The sequence below is a fragment of the Camarhynchus parvulus genome, chromosome 12 (genome assembly GCF_901933205.1).
Source record: "Camarhynchus parvulus chromosome 12, STF_HiC, whole genome shotgun sequence".
NCBI lineage: Eukaryota > Metazoa > Chordata > Aves > Passeriformes > Thraupidae > Camarhynchus > Camarhynchus parvulus.
The window spans coordinates 11,422,992-11,439,443 of record NC_044582.1 but is presented as its reverse complement, the minus strand read 5'-3'; the positions used below and the strand labels follow the sequence as shown (position 1 = coordinate 11,439,443).

General features: G+C 43.8%; 1 protein-coding gene across 1 annotated transcript in view; it reads left to right on the top strand.

Moving 5' to 3' along the window:
* Positions 1-16,101, top strand: part of ARIH2 (ariadne RBR E3 ubiquitin protein ligase 2) — a 32,295-nt gene extending 16,194 nt beyond the window's left edge. The window contains exons 3-15 of the mRNA XM_030956555.1: positions 718-785; positions 2,468-2,531; positions 4,529-4,676; positions 5,170-5,291; positions 6,190-6,299; positions 7,127-7,244; positions 8,744-8,794; positions 8,894-8,915; positions 10,396-10,547; positions 11,584-11,727; positions 12,082-12,150; positions 13,078-13,161; positions 13,636-16,101. Of these exons, the coding sequence (XP_030812415.1) occupies positions 718-785; positions 2,468-2,531; positions 4,529-4,676; positions 5,170-5,291; positions 6,190-6,299; positions 7,127-7,244; positions 8,744-8,794; positions 8,894-8,915; positions 10,396-10,547; positions 11,584-11,727; positions 12,082-12,150; positions 13,078-13,161; positions 13,636-13,707 (1,224 nt within the window). The 3' untranslated portion in view covers positions 13,708-16,101. The remainder of the gene's footprint in view (positions 1-717; positions 786-2,467; positions 2,532-4,528; positions 4,677-5,169; positions 5,292-6,189; positions 6,300-7,126; positions 7,245-8,743; positions 8,795-8,893; positions 8,916-10,395; positions 10,548-11,583; positions 11,728-12,081; positions 12,151-13,077; positions 13,162-13,635) is intronic.
* Positions 16,102-16,452: the final 351 nt, after the last annotated feature.

Here is a 16,452-nt window from a genome sequence, read left to right as displayed (position 1 = left end):
TAAATGAAGGAGAACTTGTTTGCTTGTACCCTTGTAGCATGACTTTAAATGTCACATTGCGTACTCTGATGGTGCTCAGGCTAGCACGGATTGTGCTACTGTTTGCCAAGAGTCCACGTAATGCAAGCAGCTCTGCATGGAAACAGGCCCTGTCACTGGAGTTTTCTGTCTTCCTCTCCACTCCAGCGTGTAACTTTCTTCTCTGCAGTGAAGGGAAAATGTTTTGTATTTTCCCCATACACTTTGCTGTCCCAGTTTGCCTGTCATATTTGCTGTCTACATTTGCAGCCAGTTGCTGCTTCTCCACCTCAGTAAGGGGCATCTGTCTGCCCTGGGGTTCCTACTTTGCATTTTTGGTGAGGACCCTGATTGCAGTCTAGTGAGGCCCTCTGGAGTGGTGGTGACAGTCAGGACTGGATGTGGGGCTCCCATGAGCAGTTAAGCTAATCCAGTGCATTCCTGATTCCTTCCTCTCTGTGCTGTTGTAACAAAGTACATGAGTTAGTTTTTGGTACACCCATACTTCATTCCAGCTTTTGTATTGCAGATGTTACTGGTTGTGAGCATCATGTCCAGCAATTTAATGTGACTTGATTATCACTGGAATGTTGTACTGAGATTGTACAATTTTTATATGAAAATCATACTCCTAAGCAGAGGTGTGGCTTCATAATGTGCAAAGTTTGACCTTTTTTTTTTCTTTTATTTTCCACCTAGGTATCACATGCTGTTGCAAAGCTAGTATTAGTTAGTTTCCACTGGCAAATCTCAGAGATTTTGGAAAGGTAAGTGTAAATAGTCTTATCTCATCTGTGCTTAGTGCTTTCCCGCCTGACTTTGCAGAAATGCTCAGGGTGCTCCATAGGTATTTTTGGCAAGTGTCTTTGGACCTGGAAGCAGGACACACAGTCCATTTTGGGGAGCAGAGGAAAGCTACTGATTTGTTGAGGCTACACTGCCTGTAAGAAATTTTTAAGCAGGGAGAGGGTAGTAGTGGTAAATGTCTGTCAGTTCAGGAATTATTGTTATGCTGGGAGGCCTCTAGATAGATTTAGTTTAAATTTTGAGATAGCAGATTGAGAGTGCTGCATCTGTATTTATTTAATAGCCATAAAGATAACATATGTTCTGCTTTGAGCACAGGAGCCATAAATCATGCAGGAGCACTGACCCTGTATTGATGTAGTCTTTAGTAGCACATTCACATTGAAGTTTTTGTTCCTTTTGACCTTAAGTAATGTTTTTTTCCCGAGCTGGCCAACATTTGGAGAGCAGGGGAAGATAAAGTGAGAGAACTGAGCACTGCAGCTCCCTTGTTGGGTCAGTGTCACTGTAATTAACAAAGCCTCTCCTGCTGATTTCAAAAGGTTCAGACTCAGCCCAAACATATGTGGGAAGTGCATTGGGAGGCATTGCTGGCTGCAGCCCCACCACAGAATACTGGCTCAGAACTGAGCATTGTCTGAAAATAGAGAGCATATCAGCTTGACTCATTCTGCTGAGACATTTTTGGCCCTGTAGCCAGCAACTTTATCCAGAGAATGTATGGAAAATGCATCCTGTCTATGGATGCTGTTGCCTCCTTAGTTACCCTGTATCCTGTGAAAGCTTTTCCCTGGGGTTCAAGGAGGATGAGATTCCTGCATAGCAATTCTGGGTGATCCTGCAGGTTAACTGATGAGGCCTAAACAAGAGGAAATTTGGGGGAGGGTTTACTCCTAAAGCGATGAGTTTGCAGATTGTTCTCCAATTGATCTAGTCCTCAAACTTCTTTCTTGATAAAAAATGAAATTGTCAAAAGCAAGCTCACTAGTACAATTAAGAAGTGCTGGTGAGGAGGGAGGACTTACAGCGAGGCCACAACAGTGATGCTGCTGTTTCTGAATTCAGTGAGATACAAACATTTGTCTGCAAAGGAAATTGCAAACAGCAAAATATGTTTAATTATATGGCTGCTGATAGACAGCTTCATATGCCCAAAGGGTGATAATCTGTCACAGAGTAATCACTTAAATAGACAATAGTCTGGAGTTAAAGTGACACTTAACCAGGACAGCTTAATTTTACAGAGGAATAGGAGACAGTCCAGAGCCTCACTGGTGTGTGTTATTGTGGACAGTGGCTTAGGGCTACTCTAGGAGTGTGGATGGAAAATCTTAGCTTAAAAATAATTTTTCAGGGGAGGGCGATAGTTGTAGAAAAATATTCATCAAGATGTATAAGGGAAATGTTAATCCATTACCAGGAGAAGTAGTATTTCTGGTTCTGAATAAACTCTCATAAGGTTTTGTTGATGGGAGCTCAGCTCTCTGAAGGAGCCTCACACAGGAGACATTTCCACTTTCCTTGTTGAAACCTACCCTACTATTTGCACAGAGACAACTGTTTATTCAGGCAAGAAGGATCAATTTAACAATGCCAAATGTATCCAGAACTTGATTTGATCATTCTTCAATTGCCTTTTCAGGCACAAGTCTAATCCTGCCCAGTTGCTAGTAGAAGCTCGAGTTCAGCCCACCTCATCCAAACATGTAAGTATGCAAACCATCCCGTCTGTTCCCTTGGCAGGCACCTCTGACCCCCCTCCTGGGGGATTGCATTACTAATGGCATCCTCTGCCCAATGTTAACCCTTTGCAAGCTCTGGTCTGACACTCTGATTCATTGCTGTGTTTACTTCTGAAATGAGAATGCATTCAAGAAGTCTCTAATATTTAAATAGCAGCTTTGCTCTTGGCTTGCAGGTAGTGTTCAAGAATCACTTTCTTCAAGAAAATTAGGATCATTTTTTGGCACAAGTGATGGCAGACAATGGAAAGAACAGAGTGCAGGGGCTTGGCTGCCTTTTCCAATTCTGTAAAGACACTGAAAGGAAGTTCTGGCTGCATAGAGTGAGCAGAGCTTGTCTGTGTCTGGAACAGATTTTTTTAGATTTTTTTTGTCTTTTCTTTTACCTTTTTTATCTTTTTTATCTATTTGCACTGCTCAGCTCAGGGATGCTTAAGCTAAATTTCCCAGTGAATTGTGTTGCTGCTGAGTCAGTCAGTGCTGATATTTGAACCAACAACTTGTTTTTTGTAGCCAGGGCTACACAGATCTTCAGATACTTCCCACCCCCTTTAAATAGAAACTTCCTGTTGCATGCTTATGGATTTCATTCACAGTGGGTGTCTTGGTACAATGAAGAATTACCCTAGGAACACATTGCCATGTGTCAGATTATGGGTGATAAAATAATACATCTGGGAAGCATTCAGGGTTGTGGGGGAGAGGAGATCTTAAAAGTCTGGTTTGGCATCTGAGCTCTCTTGTAACTAGCAGATAGTGAAAAAGCTAAGCTGACAGAAGTGCAAGCTTCATGGACTCCAATTATCTGCTTAAAGTCCAGAAAAAAAAATCTTTCTAATTTGACATACCTGCAAATTAGTCTGTGTATTTCAAGATTTATTCAAGTCTTGTATCAGCTGTCCTTTGAGTATTCCCCTGCAATGGGGATCCATTGCTGATCCAGGCAATCAGTGCAATTACAGACTCAGTGAATCTTGTTCTGGTCTGGAAGTGAGGCCACTTAGAACAAATTTGCATGACTTCCTCTTTGATGTGGCCATGCCATGAATCAAGCTCTGTCAGTCATGGTGCTGCTGCTCCACGTCTCCAGCACAGAGGTCAGCCTGGAAACTGATGGCAGGCTGACACCAGCTTCTCCACCAGTAGCAAATTGATTATATGACTTCTCTGTGAAAGGAAAACTGCAGCTGACAGCTTTGTAGAGCCTTGGTTTTGATGATGTTGGGCTAGACCTAATTCTGCAGGTCCCAGGGGTGAGTGGAGATGTGTTGAAGGCTGGATCTGTTGTCTAGGGATCAGCTCTGCACTACATAGGGGGAAACCAGACTACTTTCAGTGGCTAGGTTAAGCAATAGCAGTTCTGCCTTATTTGAAGCAAACCCTCTTAATCCTTTTCAGCTGAAGGGACAATGCCTGTTTTGCCAAATGTAGCATAGGCAGAAGATGAGATGGGAGGTGATAGTTTGTGAATTCCCTTTTCTCTCTATATAAACACTCTACAATTATGTCTTCCATTACCCTAAATTACTGTCTGGTAAAAGGGCATTGCTAAGTCTGTTTGCAGTGACAGCTGCTCTCCAGAGCCTGTGGAGATAGTCTGGCCCAGCTAACAAAGAATATCAGTAAATCCAGGGAAGGGCTAACACAATGACATGTTTCAAACAAGGCAAGAATAAGAACCAGAAAAGCAAAGGGGAGTTCTAGGCAGCACTAGAGGAGAGGCAGAAACTCTTCAGTGACTGCCAGCTTGTGCTCTGTGAGATGAGAGGTTCTTGAGAAGGACTGACTCTTTGGGGCAGTGCAGCACCTTAGCACCCCAGCTGCTCATGAACCTGTTCTGCCCTGGACCTCCCCGGAGACCAGTGTCACAGTGAGGGTGATGCAGGTGTGTGAGGATGAGCTGAAGATGCTCTGGGAGGTCTGGGATGCTCTCACTGCCCTGCTGCTTTGTCTCTCCCCAGGCAATGGTACATTCCTCCCACCACTGCGCCGTGTGCATGCAGTTTGTCCGGAAGGAGAACTTGCTCTCCCTGGCCTGTCAGCACCAGTTCTGCCGCAGCTGCTGGGAGCAGCACTGTACAGTGCTCGTCAAGGACGGCGTTGGAGTCGGTGAGTTCAGGCTGGATCTGCCCCACTGGACATTCTGATGAGTCAAGAGCATGACTGTAGCAAGTTAAAAACTGCAAATCTGTTGAACAGGATTTGCATCTGTGATGATGTACTGTTGCAATGCCCCTGGAGTGCTTGTGGATGCAAACATCTGTTCCCTTTGTGCTGGGGAGAAGCCAGTAGTTGCCAGAGTTGCTTTGGGCTTTTCCAAGCCTGTCTTTCATGTTAGCATGGCAGTAACATGTAATTTTCTAATTTAAGTATCTGACCTTGTGAATACTGGTTAAAGCACTCACTGGTCCTGGATGCACATGTGCCCTGTCATTTTTTGGTGAAGACAGTTGGGCTTCAGCTTTTCAGCAGCCCTGATTTGTCTCACAGTTGTATCCCTCTTGCCACAACAACAGATGGCACTGAGGAAACTGTGCTGAGTACTCTCTGTGCATTCACCACTTAGTATGAGCTGCACTAAGATGCTGTTTTCTCTTCTCAGGGGTGTCCTGCATGGCTCAGGACTGTCTACTCCGGACACCAGAAGACTTTGTGTTTCCATTGCTGCCTAGTGAAGAGCTGAAAGACAAATACAGGCGCTACCTCTTCAGGGACTATGTGGAGGTAGTAGATTTTTTCAGTTTTAAAGTACCCTGGGCCAAATCACCAATGACTTGCAGAAATTTTGTTTGAAGTGTCTTGCATCTTTGATTAGAACTGCAGTAGCTGCAGCAAAATTGTCCTCAATAGGCATGATGTGGCTGCTTCTATAGGACAGGGTCACTGACAAAATGCTCTAGCAGGTTGCCAAAGTAAATTCTGCTGTAAGGTCATCCACTAACTCCTTGGCTGGGGCTTCAGAATTCTCAGTGTTGCAGCTGAGAATTTCAAAACTTCAATCTGATTATTCTAGTCCTTCTTGTTCTTACATAAATATTTTTAGGTTCAGAAAAATAAGTCCCTCAACTTAGGGTAGTCCAGCTGAATTGGCTTGCTCAATTACATTTTATGTGAGCTTTTTTGAAATTAAAGCAGCAGTTGTTAAGGTCAAATATGCAGGAGTATTCTGATAACTGGGAACAGACAGGGAGCACTAAAAAAGCAGCAAAGCAATATGAAAGCATGGTGTCACCTCTTCTCAATGAGACCCTTTGGGAAGAAATGGCCACTACAGGAGAGCAGCTAAATAGCTTCTGGGAGATAAGGAGAAGATGGGGAACAAGCTCAAATGGAGTAAAGTAATTTGTTTAGTGTCTTTGTGGGATTTTGTTTGTTGTGCTGACTTAGTTTGTAACCATCCATTTGAAATCCCTGTTTTAAAGAAGCTGTAAGTAACTGACAAACCTCTTCCATACCAGGAAATGCAGGATCAGCTCCGATAGCCAAGACCTGGTGACACTTTCCACTCATTTTTAATACAAAACAACTGCTTTGTATGGTTTTGAGGATAGGAATGGTTAAAATTGAACAGATAATGATCTCCTGCCCCCACTGCTGATCTTACTCCTTGTTGTGTCCACAGAGCCATTACCAGCTGCAGCTGTGCCCTGGTGCAGATTGCCCTATGGTCATACAGGTACAAGAGCCAAAGGCCCGGCGAGTGCAGTGCAATCGTTGCAATGAGGTCTTCTGGTAAGAAACACAGAAGGTTACAGATCACAGGGAAAGTCTGTGCTGTCCTCAGGGCCAATCCTTTTGCTTGCCAACAGTTTGGATGTGTAGAAGTATCTGAAATGCTTTGCTAGAGTTGTTTGTAACTTGAGTTAGCCTGAGTAATTGGACACTTGTGATCTGACTTCTGCAGGTGGTCAGACGTCCCCTTGCTTCCTAAACTCCTGGGAACTTGGGTGTTCTGACAACCAGGGAGCACAGCTTGAGTAGCCAAGGGGTTACAAATCTACCAGTCTCACATTTTGGCTAGGTTAAAAATTTTCCTGCAGAGACAGTGGTTGATATAAATTCTGGTAGTAAACATGGGGTCCTTCTTGCTATCTGCTAGTATTGAGTTTTTAAGTTTGTTAAAAACATTTGACTCCCAGTTTAGAGACCTAGCTTTCTGGTATCTCCATGCAAATGGCCCAGGATATAAGCAGGTGTTGTCAAGTCATGCTTATACAGGTGCCTGGTATCTGCCACTGGGGTCAGGCTACTTGTAAGTGACTGGTCCACCCCAGAACTCTGCAGTCATGTTAGAGGAGACATAGGTGGTCTCTAAGAAGGGACAAGTCAGCCCTCAGACACATGATTTGTCAGGCCTGGGTTCACTTCCATCCTCACTCTGGCTTTTACACAAGAAGAAGGGGGAATTGGAGTTCAGTTTTGGTCTTCACACTCTACTAATACACAAGAGCATTTCCATCCCTTACTGGGCCCCCAGATTTTGGTCAGGAAAACCTCAATCCTTGAGTCATTTCCGTAGAGATTGATATGTTTTTTTCTTTTTTCTCCCCCCTTTTAAGCTTTAAGTGTCGGCAGATGTACCACGCACCCACAGACTGCGCTACCATTCGGAAATGGCTCACCAAGTGTGCAGATGACTCTGAAACAGCCAACTACATCAGTGCTCATACTAAAGATGTAAGGACAGGCACCTGCGTGTTATTTCTTGTCCTCTAGCCCTGCCTGGAAACCAGGATAGAATCCTATACACACATAGCATTGTGTTCTTTTTTGCAGACTGCAAATCCTTACAGCTCCCTAGGGACTGTCAAGAAGCTTCTGTCAGAAGCTACTGTCGTATGTGAGCTAATTACATCCCTATGGCAGTGGTGTAACTCAACTGAATGCCTTGGGAAAGCTTTGTGTGGGAGGCTCAGCTGCCCTCCTGCAGTAAGGACCTGGTGGTCCTTATTCCAGACCTGGTGTGAATGTCTTTGACTGCCAAGTTTGTTGTCCTCCCACAGGCAAAAGAACTGTGGGTACTTTGAAATGATCAGTGGAGATGTATTTAAAATGGAAGGAGAGGCTGGGCAAAGTCAGTACCAAATAAGGCACCAGTGGTGTTTAAGCCTGCAAAACTTTGTGCAGTACTGTGAGCTGGAGGGCAAGGGAAAAAGCCTTGATTTGGCGATGACTGCAAAATGGAGCAGTTGAAGTCTGTAAATTAGATATTGAAGTACTTCTAGTAGGTTTAGACCCCAAGACAAAGAAATAGTATTACATACTGTGCACACTAGCCTACCTACTGTAGAATTGTTGTATAAATAGACTATCTTTACCCTCTAAATTACCTGTCTAAGATTGGAACTTTTGATGTCTTTTGGGCATTTTGTGGCCTGACCTCAAAACAGTTCTTGGCTACATTGTGCTACCATGGCCAGTGGCAATTGTGACAGTGGTGATTAGCTGCAGGCTTCAGTTATGTTAGGAAAGGGGATACATAGATACACCAGAGATTTCAAGCTCCCTTCCTTCTCTGGAGAAGGTGTCAGCATGGTGATGGTATTGTTTCTGCTATGCTTATTTGTAGAATTTTTATTTTATTGAGCGCTATCATGGCATACATTTTGCCTGACATGAAAATTTATACAAAGTAGCAAAACTTAGTTCCTCCTTTTTACCTGTGCAGCCCAAAAAGTATATCTGGACACTCCAGGGTATCTGTGGAGTGGGCATATGTGCAGCTTTCCTGTGGTTAGGCAGATTCTCTGCAGGTAGCTGAGATGTCATTTGTTAGTGGCTGCTGAAGGCAGAATATAGTGACAATTATCTGTAGTCATATGATACACTGTCATACATGAACTAATCATGTCCCTGTGCCTGAGTAACTGCAGAGGGGTAACTCAGCAAGACCTTCAGTTTTACATGGAGTAACAACGGTAAATTTGTTTTCTTGAGCAAACAGTCCAGTGCTGCAGTGCAACTTCCTGACTTTGCCTTTCTACCATCTTTTAAGTGGAGCTGTCAGGAGCTGGTGGGAAGCAGGGTACAAATGCTAATATTCTCATATGAGAATATTTCTCATACATGAATGCATATTTTTAAGGAAAAAAGGCAGAGAGGAATAATCACACAAGTGCTGTCATTCTTCAGAAGGCTGCTAGAGTTGGATCTAACAATTGTGTCTGTTTTCTCAGTGTCCCAAGTGCAATATCTGTATTGAAAAGAACGGAGGCTGCAATCACATGGTGAGTAATTCCCTGAACATGTCAAACCTCCCTTGTTCTAAGTGGAATTTTTTCCCACACTTTGTACTAACCAAATGCCTCTTGTCTCTTCTTTTTCAGCAATGTTCCAAATGCAAGCATGGTAAGTTTGGTTTGGAAGCTGTTTTCTCTGCAGTGTTTGTCAGTGGTGATGATCCCTTCTCATTTTTTCGTGATATTAAGACAAATTGTGAATACAGGCTGAAATATTTTCTCCCTAGTAAAAGCTGAACAGGACATTAATTACAGATTTCTGTGTGATAGCTTTTTTTTTCCCCACTGGCTGTGATCTCAGCTGAGTTCTACAGTGATGATTTGGCTTTTGCCCCTGACATGTCTATTGGATAGAGAAGTCTCCAGAATATTAACAGTGCAATCCATCTCACAGGAGAGCTTTCCATGTAATTCTGTTTGTAATCAGCTGAAAATATTGTCAAACGTAGCCATTTACTCAGATCAGCTTAAGTCCTTCTGCTTAGTGATGAGAATAATGAGCTTCAACTCAGATTAAACTGCAGGAGCTGTGAATTGTTATATGGAGCTGCAGATGTTGAACGTCTCAGTCCACTCCTGTGCAATTAGCAGCCTGAGTGTCTTTGGCCCATTGTGTGGCTCTGTTTTTGCACTTACCTTTTCATGGCAGAATTAATTTCTGTTTAATTTCTGCCTTGGAGTGAGATAATTCAGAGGGCCGAATACAACTAAGTGTACCACTAGAAACTATTGTGATATCAGAACCTTATTGGGAAGGTGATTGAAGATGACTGTCCTCTCATTTCCTTTGGGGTTCTTGGCAGCACTGGATGTGCTTTGATGGAGCTCTGTGACAAGGGGGAGCAGGCAAGTGCCAAGATACCATGGTGACTTAGCACTCGAGAAGGCTGATGAACTTGGGAATTACAGTTTTCAGTCTCATTATCATAAGTAACACAGAAGGGATTCTTATTGTAGCAACTTAGTGTCCATATTTTTTCCTTTGCAGCAGAACACTCACAGCCTCACTCTGAAATCAGAAAATTGCCATGTTTTGCTATTTTTATTATTGCTCTCTTTACTTTGCCTTCTTCCTATTTCAGCTGCTTCTAACTCCAAGTGTCATAAGCCAGTGACATCTGACCTGGGTTGTTCCCTCCTGGAGAGAACTGAGGGCAGGCTTTCTTTTGCATTACTTAGTTCACTTTTGGATCCAATTGTTTTATTCAGACTGAGGTTTGCATGGGGCAGTGTGCCCATGCTGGGGAGGGTGCAACTCACAAAAGAGACTGGCAGCGTCTTTTCTAACCCAGTGACAGTATGTGCAGGGTGCAAGTGCAGTTCTGTCCAGTGGTTTTGGTGTACAGGATGCAGAGCTTCAAGATTTACTTTCCATAGTTGAATGAGAGGCTGTGCAATTAAAATCTTCAAGACAGGCTGGTATTTTTGGCTCACTGTTGAGTTCTGTTTTGCAAGATGATACAAAACGTGTGCGTTTCTTGGCTTAGCAGAAATATCTGAACACAGATGGGCTCTGTCTCCTGAAGTTTTTCTTTCTCAGAGGTTTTTTTTTCTGTGCATCACAGTGGGTTTTTTGCTGTTTTCTGCAGACTTCTGCTGGATGTGTCTGGGAGACTGGAAGACTCACGGCAGCGAGTACTACGAATGCAGTCGGTACAAAGAGAATCCTGATATTGTAAACCAGAGTCAGCAAGCACAGGCCAGGGAGGCCCTTAAGAAGTACTTGTTCTATTTTGAGAGGGTAGGAGACATCTCCTTGGCCAGAGCTGCTGTAGCCTTTTAATGCTCCCTGCCTGGTGCAAAGGTCATTGCCAGCAATCTCCGTGCAAGAAACTGCCCAAAGAGAATCTGTACAGAATTTTCAGGCCCTGTTGTTTTTCACTCAAAATCCTGCCCTGAAAGTCCCATCCAAACCGGTGATGTCATACCCAAAGCAATTTGTATTCACTCCTATATTCCCTTGTGCTAGAGAAAATCAGAATTATCTGTGTGCCACTGTACTATGTACCTGCAGGCTGAGTGCTGCTGCAGTAGATAGATATTGCTCCAATCATTTCCTTTCAGAACTGGGGAACTTCTGTTCCTTGCAGTACATCTTTATACAGATAAAAACTAAATAAATTTTACCATGTTCAAAGCTCTATTGGCTGTAGCAAAATTTTTACTAAAATTTCGTGTAATCACATTTTTTAAAGTTGCTATCAGAGCATGTCTGTCCACACAGCAGGCTCCATGCACCTGGCCATGCAGAGCAACTCTACAGCAGTGTCTCTAGAAGAGAACGTGGTAGATGTTAAGTACTGCTGCATTTCAGTTTCCCCATTAAAATGAGTTTATTCTTCACAGCACAAGCCAAGTCCTGTCATAAAATAAATGCCTTCATTCCTGGTTCACCAGACCAACAGGCTTTGGGAAATAGCCATGTTTACAATGTGAACATGGATCCTGGAGTTCACTGAGCTCATGTCAAATGTTAAGTCGAGGAATCACCATGACTTTCCCCTTGTTAGACACGAGGTCGCTGTGTGACCAGAGGGCATTCCTACTCGGAGGAGCTGGGTTTGCTCCCTGTTCTTGCTGCTGTCAGTCTGTTGTCTACAGCCTCTGCCACTTGCTACTGGAGGTGCTGCCTTGCCATTCTTTCCCACAGCATGTCTTGCCTTGCTGGACTCCTGCCCCACTCCAATTTCTGCTTGCTAGAGCTTGTGCTTTTACAGCAGTAGTACTCTGTTCTCATGCTGTTTTTTTTCCTTTCTCTGTCTCCCCACCTCTTGCAGTGGGAGAATCACAATAAAAGCCTACAGCTGGAGGCACAGACATACCAACGAATCCAGGAGAAAATCCAAGAAAGAGTTATGAACAACTTGGGAACATGGATAGATTGGCAATATCTACAGAATGCTGCAAAACTACTTGCAAAGGTGAGTAATTGTCTCTTATTTGGCACAGCAAAGAGAATACATGCCAGAATGCTAAATTCATAACAGCAAGTAAGAAAGGAAATTTCAGAGTCGTGGTTATGTGAGACAGTACTTCTGGTGTAGGACATGAACAAACCAAAAATCATCTAGGAGTGACCTCTGTGAAGTCATACTCCACAGTACACAGACCTGCATAAGTTCTTCCAAGGAGGGTGTAGGAAATTCTACTAGGAAGTCTCCAGTTGTCAGGAGGTAGCTTCTTAGCCTGTAGTGATTGCATAAATATGACTGTGCTGACTTCCAAGACTGAGACTCCTGTCTTTTTCTCTCTCTCTCCCTCCCACTCTTGGACAGTGTCGTTACACCCTGCAGTACACATATCCCTATGCCTACTACATGGAGTCTGGTCCCAGAAAGAAGCTGGTAAGATGTTCTGCTCTTTTTTTGCTGATAACTTTTTGGGGTATAGCTGGCAGCATGCTGGGCTGAATTCCAGAGCTGGGCAGTGTCTGAAATATTAGTCCTGAGTCTGAGGTAAGGACAGGATAAATAGGTGGGTTTGCACCTTTCTTCTTCACTTCAAGTCGACCAGCAGCTCTGTCCTCTTATACATTACATTATTTTCCCAGGGGACTTCACTGCACTTTCACTAACAAGCCATTTATCCAGAATGTTTTGAGGCTGGAAGTGTGCATTTATTTCTTGGTAAGATTTATCACAATGCTGTGGGCCATATTTCCTGTGAAGAGCTGCTGGAGGAGAGCTTTTCCTTGGATCAGGGTGTAGCTTTGCTTTTTATTCCTGCTGTAAGTTCCTTGCTGGCTTGGTGCATCTCATGGGCTGAAAAAGTACAAAAACAACCTTGAATTCAGGGAAGAGTTTTTTCTTTGACTCAGCTGTCCTATAAAACCTGTTATAGAATCTTTCTTCATGGCATCATTTGTTCTCTAAGGCTGTGGATAGATGTTCTCTTCTGGATCTGACTGTGCCTGTGGAACAAGTTGCTGCTCCCAGCAGTGGTTAACAGTCCTTTCACTCTGCCTGCAGAGCTACTTATGAGAGCATCTTGTGACCTGTTTATGGCAAAATAAGCTGAATTAGGAGATATTTGTCATGTGCAGTGTTTTTAGGCTGACTGGGTTAATTTTGAGTGATGCAGACTGGGGAGTGCTTACACAAGAAAAGCCCAGAAGGGGTGATCCCATCTGGGTGAAGGTGGATAAGGAGGAGACACAAACCTGCTCTGCCAGCAATGCTGTCAGCAGGACACATTTGTCTGCTCCTCAAGTGTAATGAAACTGCTCCACTAAACTAGTTTCTTATTGATGTCTCTTATTTTGCTCTTTGCAGTTTGAATACCAGCAGGCCCAGCTGGAAGCTGAAATTGAAAATCTCTCATGGAAGGTGGAGCGAGCAGACAGCTATGACAGAGGGGTGAGTGTTCTGCCTGCTTGAGCTTGTTGGCCAGATTTTGTTTGTTGGGCTTAACACTTCTGCAGGAGCACTAAGGCTGTCAAGTGAAGGTTCTGGGAAGCTAGATCCAGAAACCACCTTTAGCCAGCAGATGATGTGGAAGCAGAGTGCTCACTGCCTTGCAGGAGAGCAGGGAGGGCTGCAGGGATTCCTGCAAAATGAAACAAGTCCCATGGAGCTGTGGGGAAGACTGCATGCAGCCTTCTGCTGAAAAGCAGGTTTCTTAAGTGTGTAGCATTTTAGACAGAGCAGGTGATGGGTAACTGCAGAGGGAGCCCACATAAAAAGGAAGAGGATCTGGGATCTTGTAATCCAGAGTGTGCATGAAGTGTGTGATGGTTGGTGCTTCTCAAGCTGGAGTTCAGTGTCCCCTGAGGAAAATGAGGTCTTCTCCAGGGATTTTATGCTAACAGTTTGTACCTTCTCTTTTACCAGGACTTAGAGAATCAAATGCACATAGCAGAGCAGAGACGGAGGACCCTGCTGAAAGACTTCCATGACACATAAGAGAGGAGGAAGTGACAGTGCAGGGGTGAGAGCAGCAGTGAAGTGAGGGTAGCTTCACTGGGATAAGCAGGCACTGCCTCTGGGAGAACACGGCCAAGGACAAAGCCACCCCTCCCCTTGCAAGTCAGACACATGCAAACACCACCTCTTAATCCAGTTTGTTCTCTTGTCTTTCTGTTTCTGTTTCTGCCAAGCTAGAGGCCAGAGCTCAGATTGGCATATTTCCTGGGCCATTTTCCTCCTGCCCTTGATGGTTTCAGAAGGGGAGGGAGTTTTTTCCTGAATGGCTGTTAATAGTGTTAGATCATTACAGTTTATGTAATTTTCAACGGTTGTACAATTATACAGACAAACCTTAGAATAACACAAAACCCTTTTTAAAAATAAATTGGCAGTGGAGTGTTTTTCCTTAATTTGCTTGTAAATTTAATGGGCTTTTCCCCCTCTTCTTCTCCCTTCCTCTGACCCAAAAATCTCCTGGTCATTGAAGGAGGTTAAAAAATATCTCAGCTAGATTTTCCAATGCTCCTTTAACCAGGGCCTTGCAGCATTGGCATTGCATGAGGAGAGTGGCTGGTGTTAAGGGTGGCTGCTGCTGTGTCTGGCCTGACAGTACCAGCAGTGGCTGTGATTCAGTATGATCACATGTGACATCTCTTTTTCTTGTAAATCAGCTGTGCAAAATCCAGCTACACAAAAAAAGCAAACAGAGGAATTGTAGGGGACAGACCGGGTTAAAATTGGGGGATATGCTTGAGTTTGAGAGAAATTAAAAGAAATCAGATTCTGCATTTGATGAATTTAGGTCTTCCATGTAGATTTTTGCTTTCCTTGTTTTTGTGGGGAGGATGTTGTATTGCCAAAGTGAGTGATGAGGGAGTAGTAGCATACAGTTGTTAATCAAGGCTTGGGGCTTTTGCAGAGTGAAAGAATCCATGTTATAACAGTGCCATGCAGCCTGATAAAAATTATTTGTGCCTGCTGGGTAGCATGGCTGAGAAAAATTGATGTCGTTCATCAAAGTGAGACTAAACACCACTACATTATGAGGAGGAAAGATTATGTACAACACACTCCTGGCACGTGTTGGCAATGTGGATGGGCACTTGAATACAGGTGCACTGCTTGTGCAGAACCTGCACCAAGCCAGGCAGAAAATTAACTAGCAAAATTAATTTATTTGTATATTAGTATTGATGCTGGTGGGAACTTATCAGAAAATTGATTGTTAGGAGCATGTGGAGCTTTTTTATTAACATTCTCTTTTCTAATGTAAAATATACACTAAAATAAAAATATGAAAAACCTAGTTCATCTTAGTAGGGGTTAACATGAAAAAGGTTACTTAAATGCTGACTCCTGCCTGTTTGCTACAGGAAGCAGGCCATATATTAGGATTTCACAGATATCTGTGTCACTTGCACCAGGAGCTTCTTGTTTGCAGCCAGTAAGGTGCAGCTGGAGTCTGATCTGAGGAGATTTTCACCTCTGTGGGGAACTCATGGGATTCTCTTCTATGCTGTACTTGGAAGTGTTGCCTTTGATGCATCCCTGTATTGTTCGTATGCAATGTCACTTGATAAAGATTAAACTGGAGGGGGGAAAAGTGCTGAATTCCTGTGTGTCAGAATAAGCTAACTCTGCTGTTGGAGCCTCTTTCATGTACCTGAGATATGTGACCCAGGTATTTGCAGCAGGTGTGATTGGGCTCATAGATTTTATCAAGACTGATGCATTAGTTTAAATAAGGAGTAGCTGTCATAGGAGCTAATCCTGTGGCCACACTTGTTGTACACAGCAGAAAATTTCAAACTGAGAGGCCTTTTCCTTCCTCCCTCCCATCCCTGGTGTGGGATCTATCCTCAGGGAACAGGGGGATGCACTGCAAGGAGCTGCTGGCCTTGGAGTGAGTGTTACAGCAGAAGCAGCCGAGGTAGGGCAGGTTGTGGAGGGATGGCTGGAGCCAGGGAGCAGGGCAGGGCAGGGGGCTGTGGTTTCTGGGAGCAGCTTGCTGTGCAGGCAATCTCCATAGCCATGGCTCCTTATGTTCCTGCTATCTCCTGCTCTGGCTCCCCTCGAGGCTGGAGCTGTAGAGATAGATCTGGCCTTGCTCCAGCCACTGTGTCTTGATTTCATTCCTTACTCTGCACCCAGCAGCATCCTCTCTGTGCCCTCCTCATGATGTATCCTAGAGGTCAGTCTCTCTTCCTCTCCCCTTCCCAAATGATTGTCTTGGCATGCTGCTTCCACGGGAGGGGATAGTGGAGGAAGGAAGGTGTGCTGAGACCCAGCAGTTTGCAGTGAATACAACCAATGTTTAAACTATTCTTTAAAAATGTAACGTGCAAAGTACTGATTAGGATAAAAGCCGGTGTTCTTGTTGTCTAAACATAACTATTTTAACACCTAATCCCTTTGCAGAGCAGGTATGTGGAGTTTCCTAATCCCAAAGAATTTTCACTTCTGTTGCATAATTGTCCAGCTTTGAGCTAAATGAGAATGAGGTTTTGTCTCTCCTTCTTTCTTTCCTTCCCTCCCTCCCTCTTTTGTGCCCCCACAAAATATTTTGCTATGAATTCTTGTTTGTAGACAAGCCAGACCATGTAACTGTGGTGAGGCTTACTGAACAGGCTGCTGAGATGCTTGGCTGAGGAACAGTAATAAAGATTGCGCAGTGCACCCACTAATTCTTTCAAATTTTCTGAAACTAGAGCTTTGTCAACAGTTCCATTTATTTTTAAACAA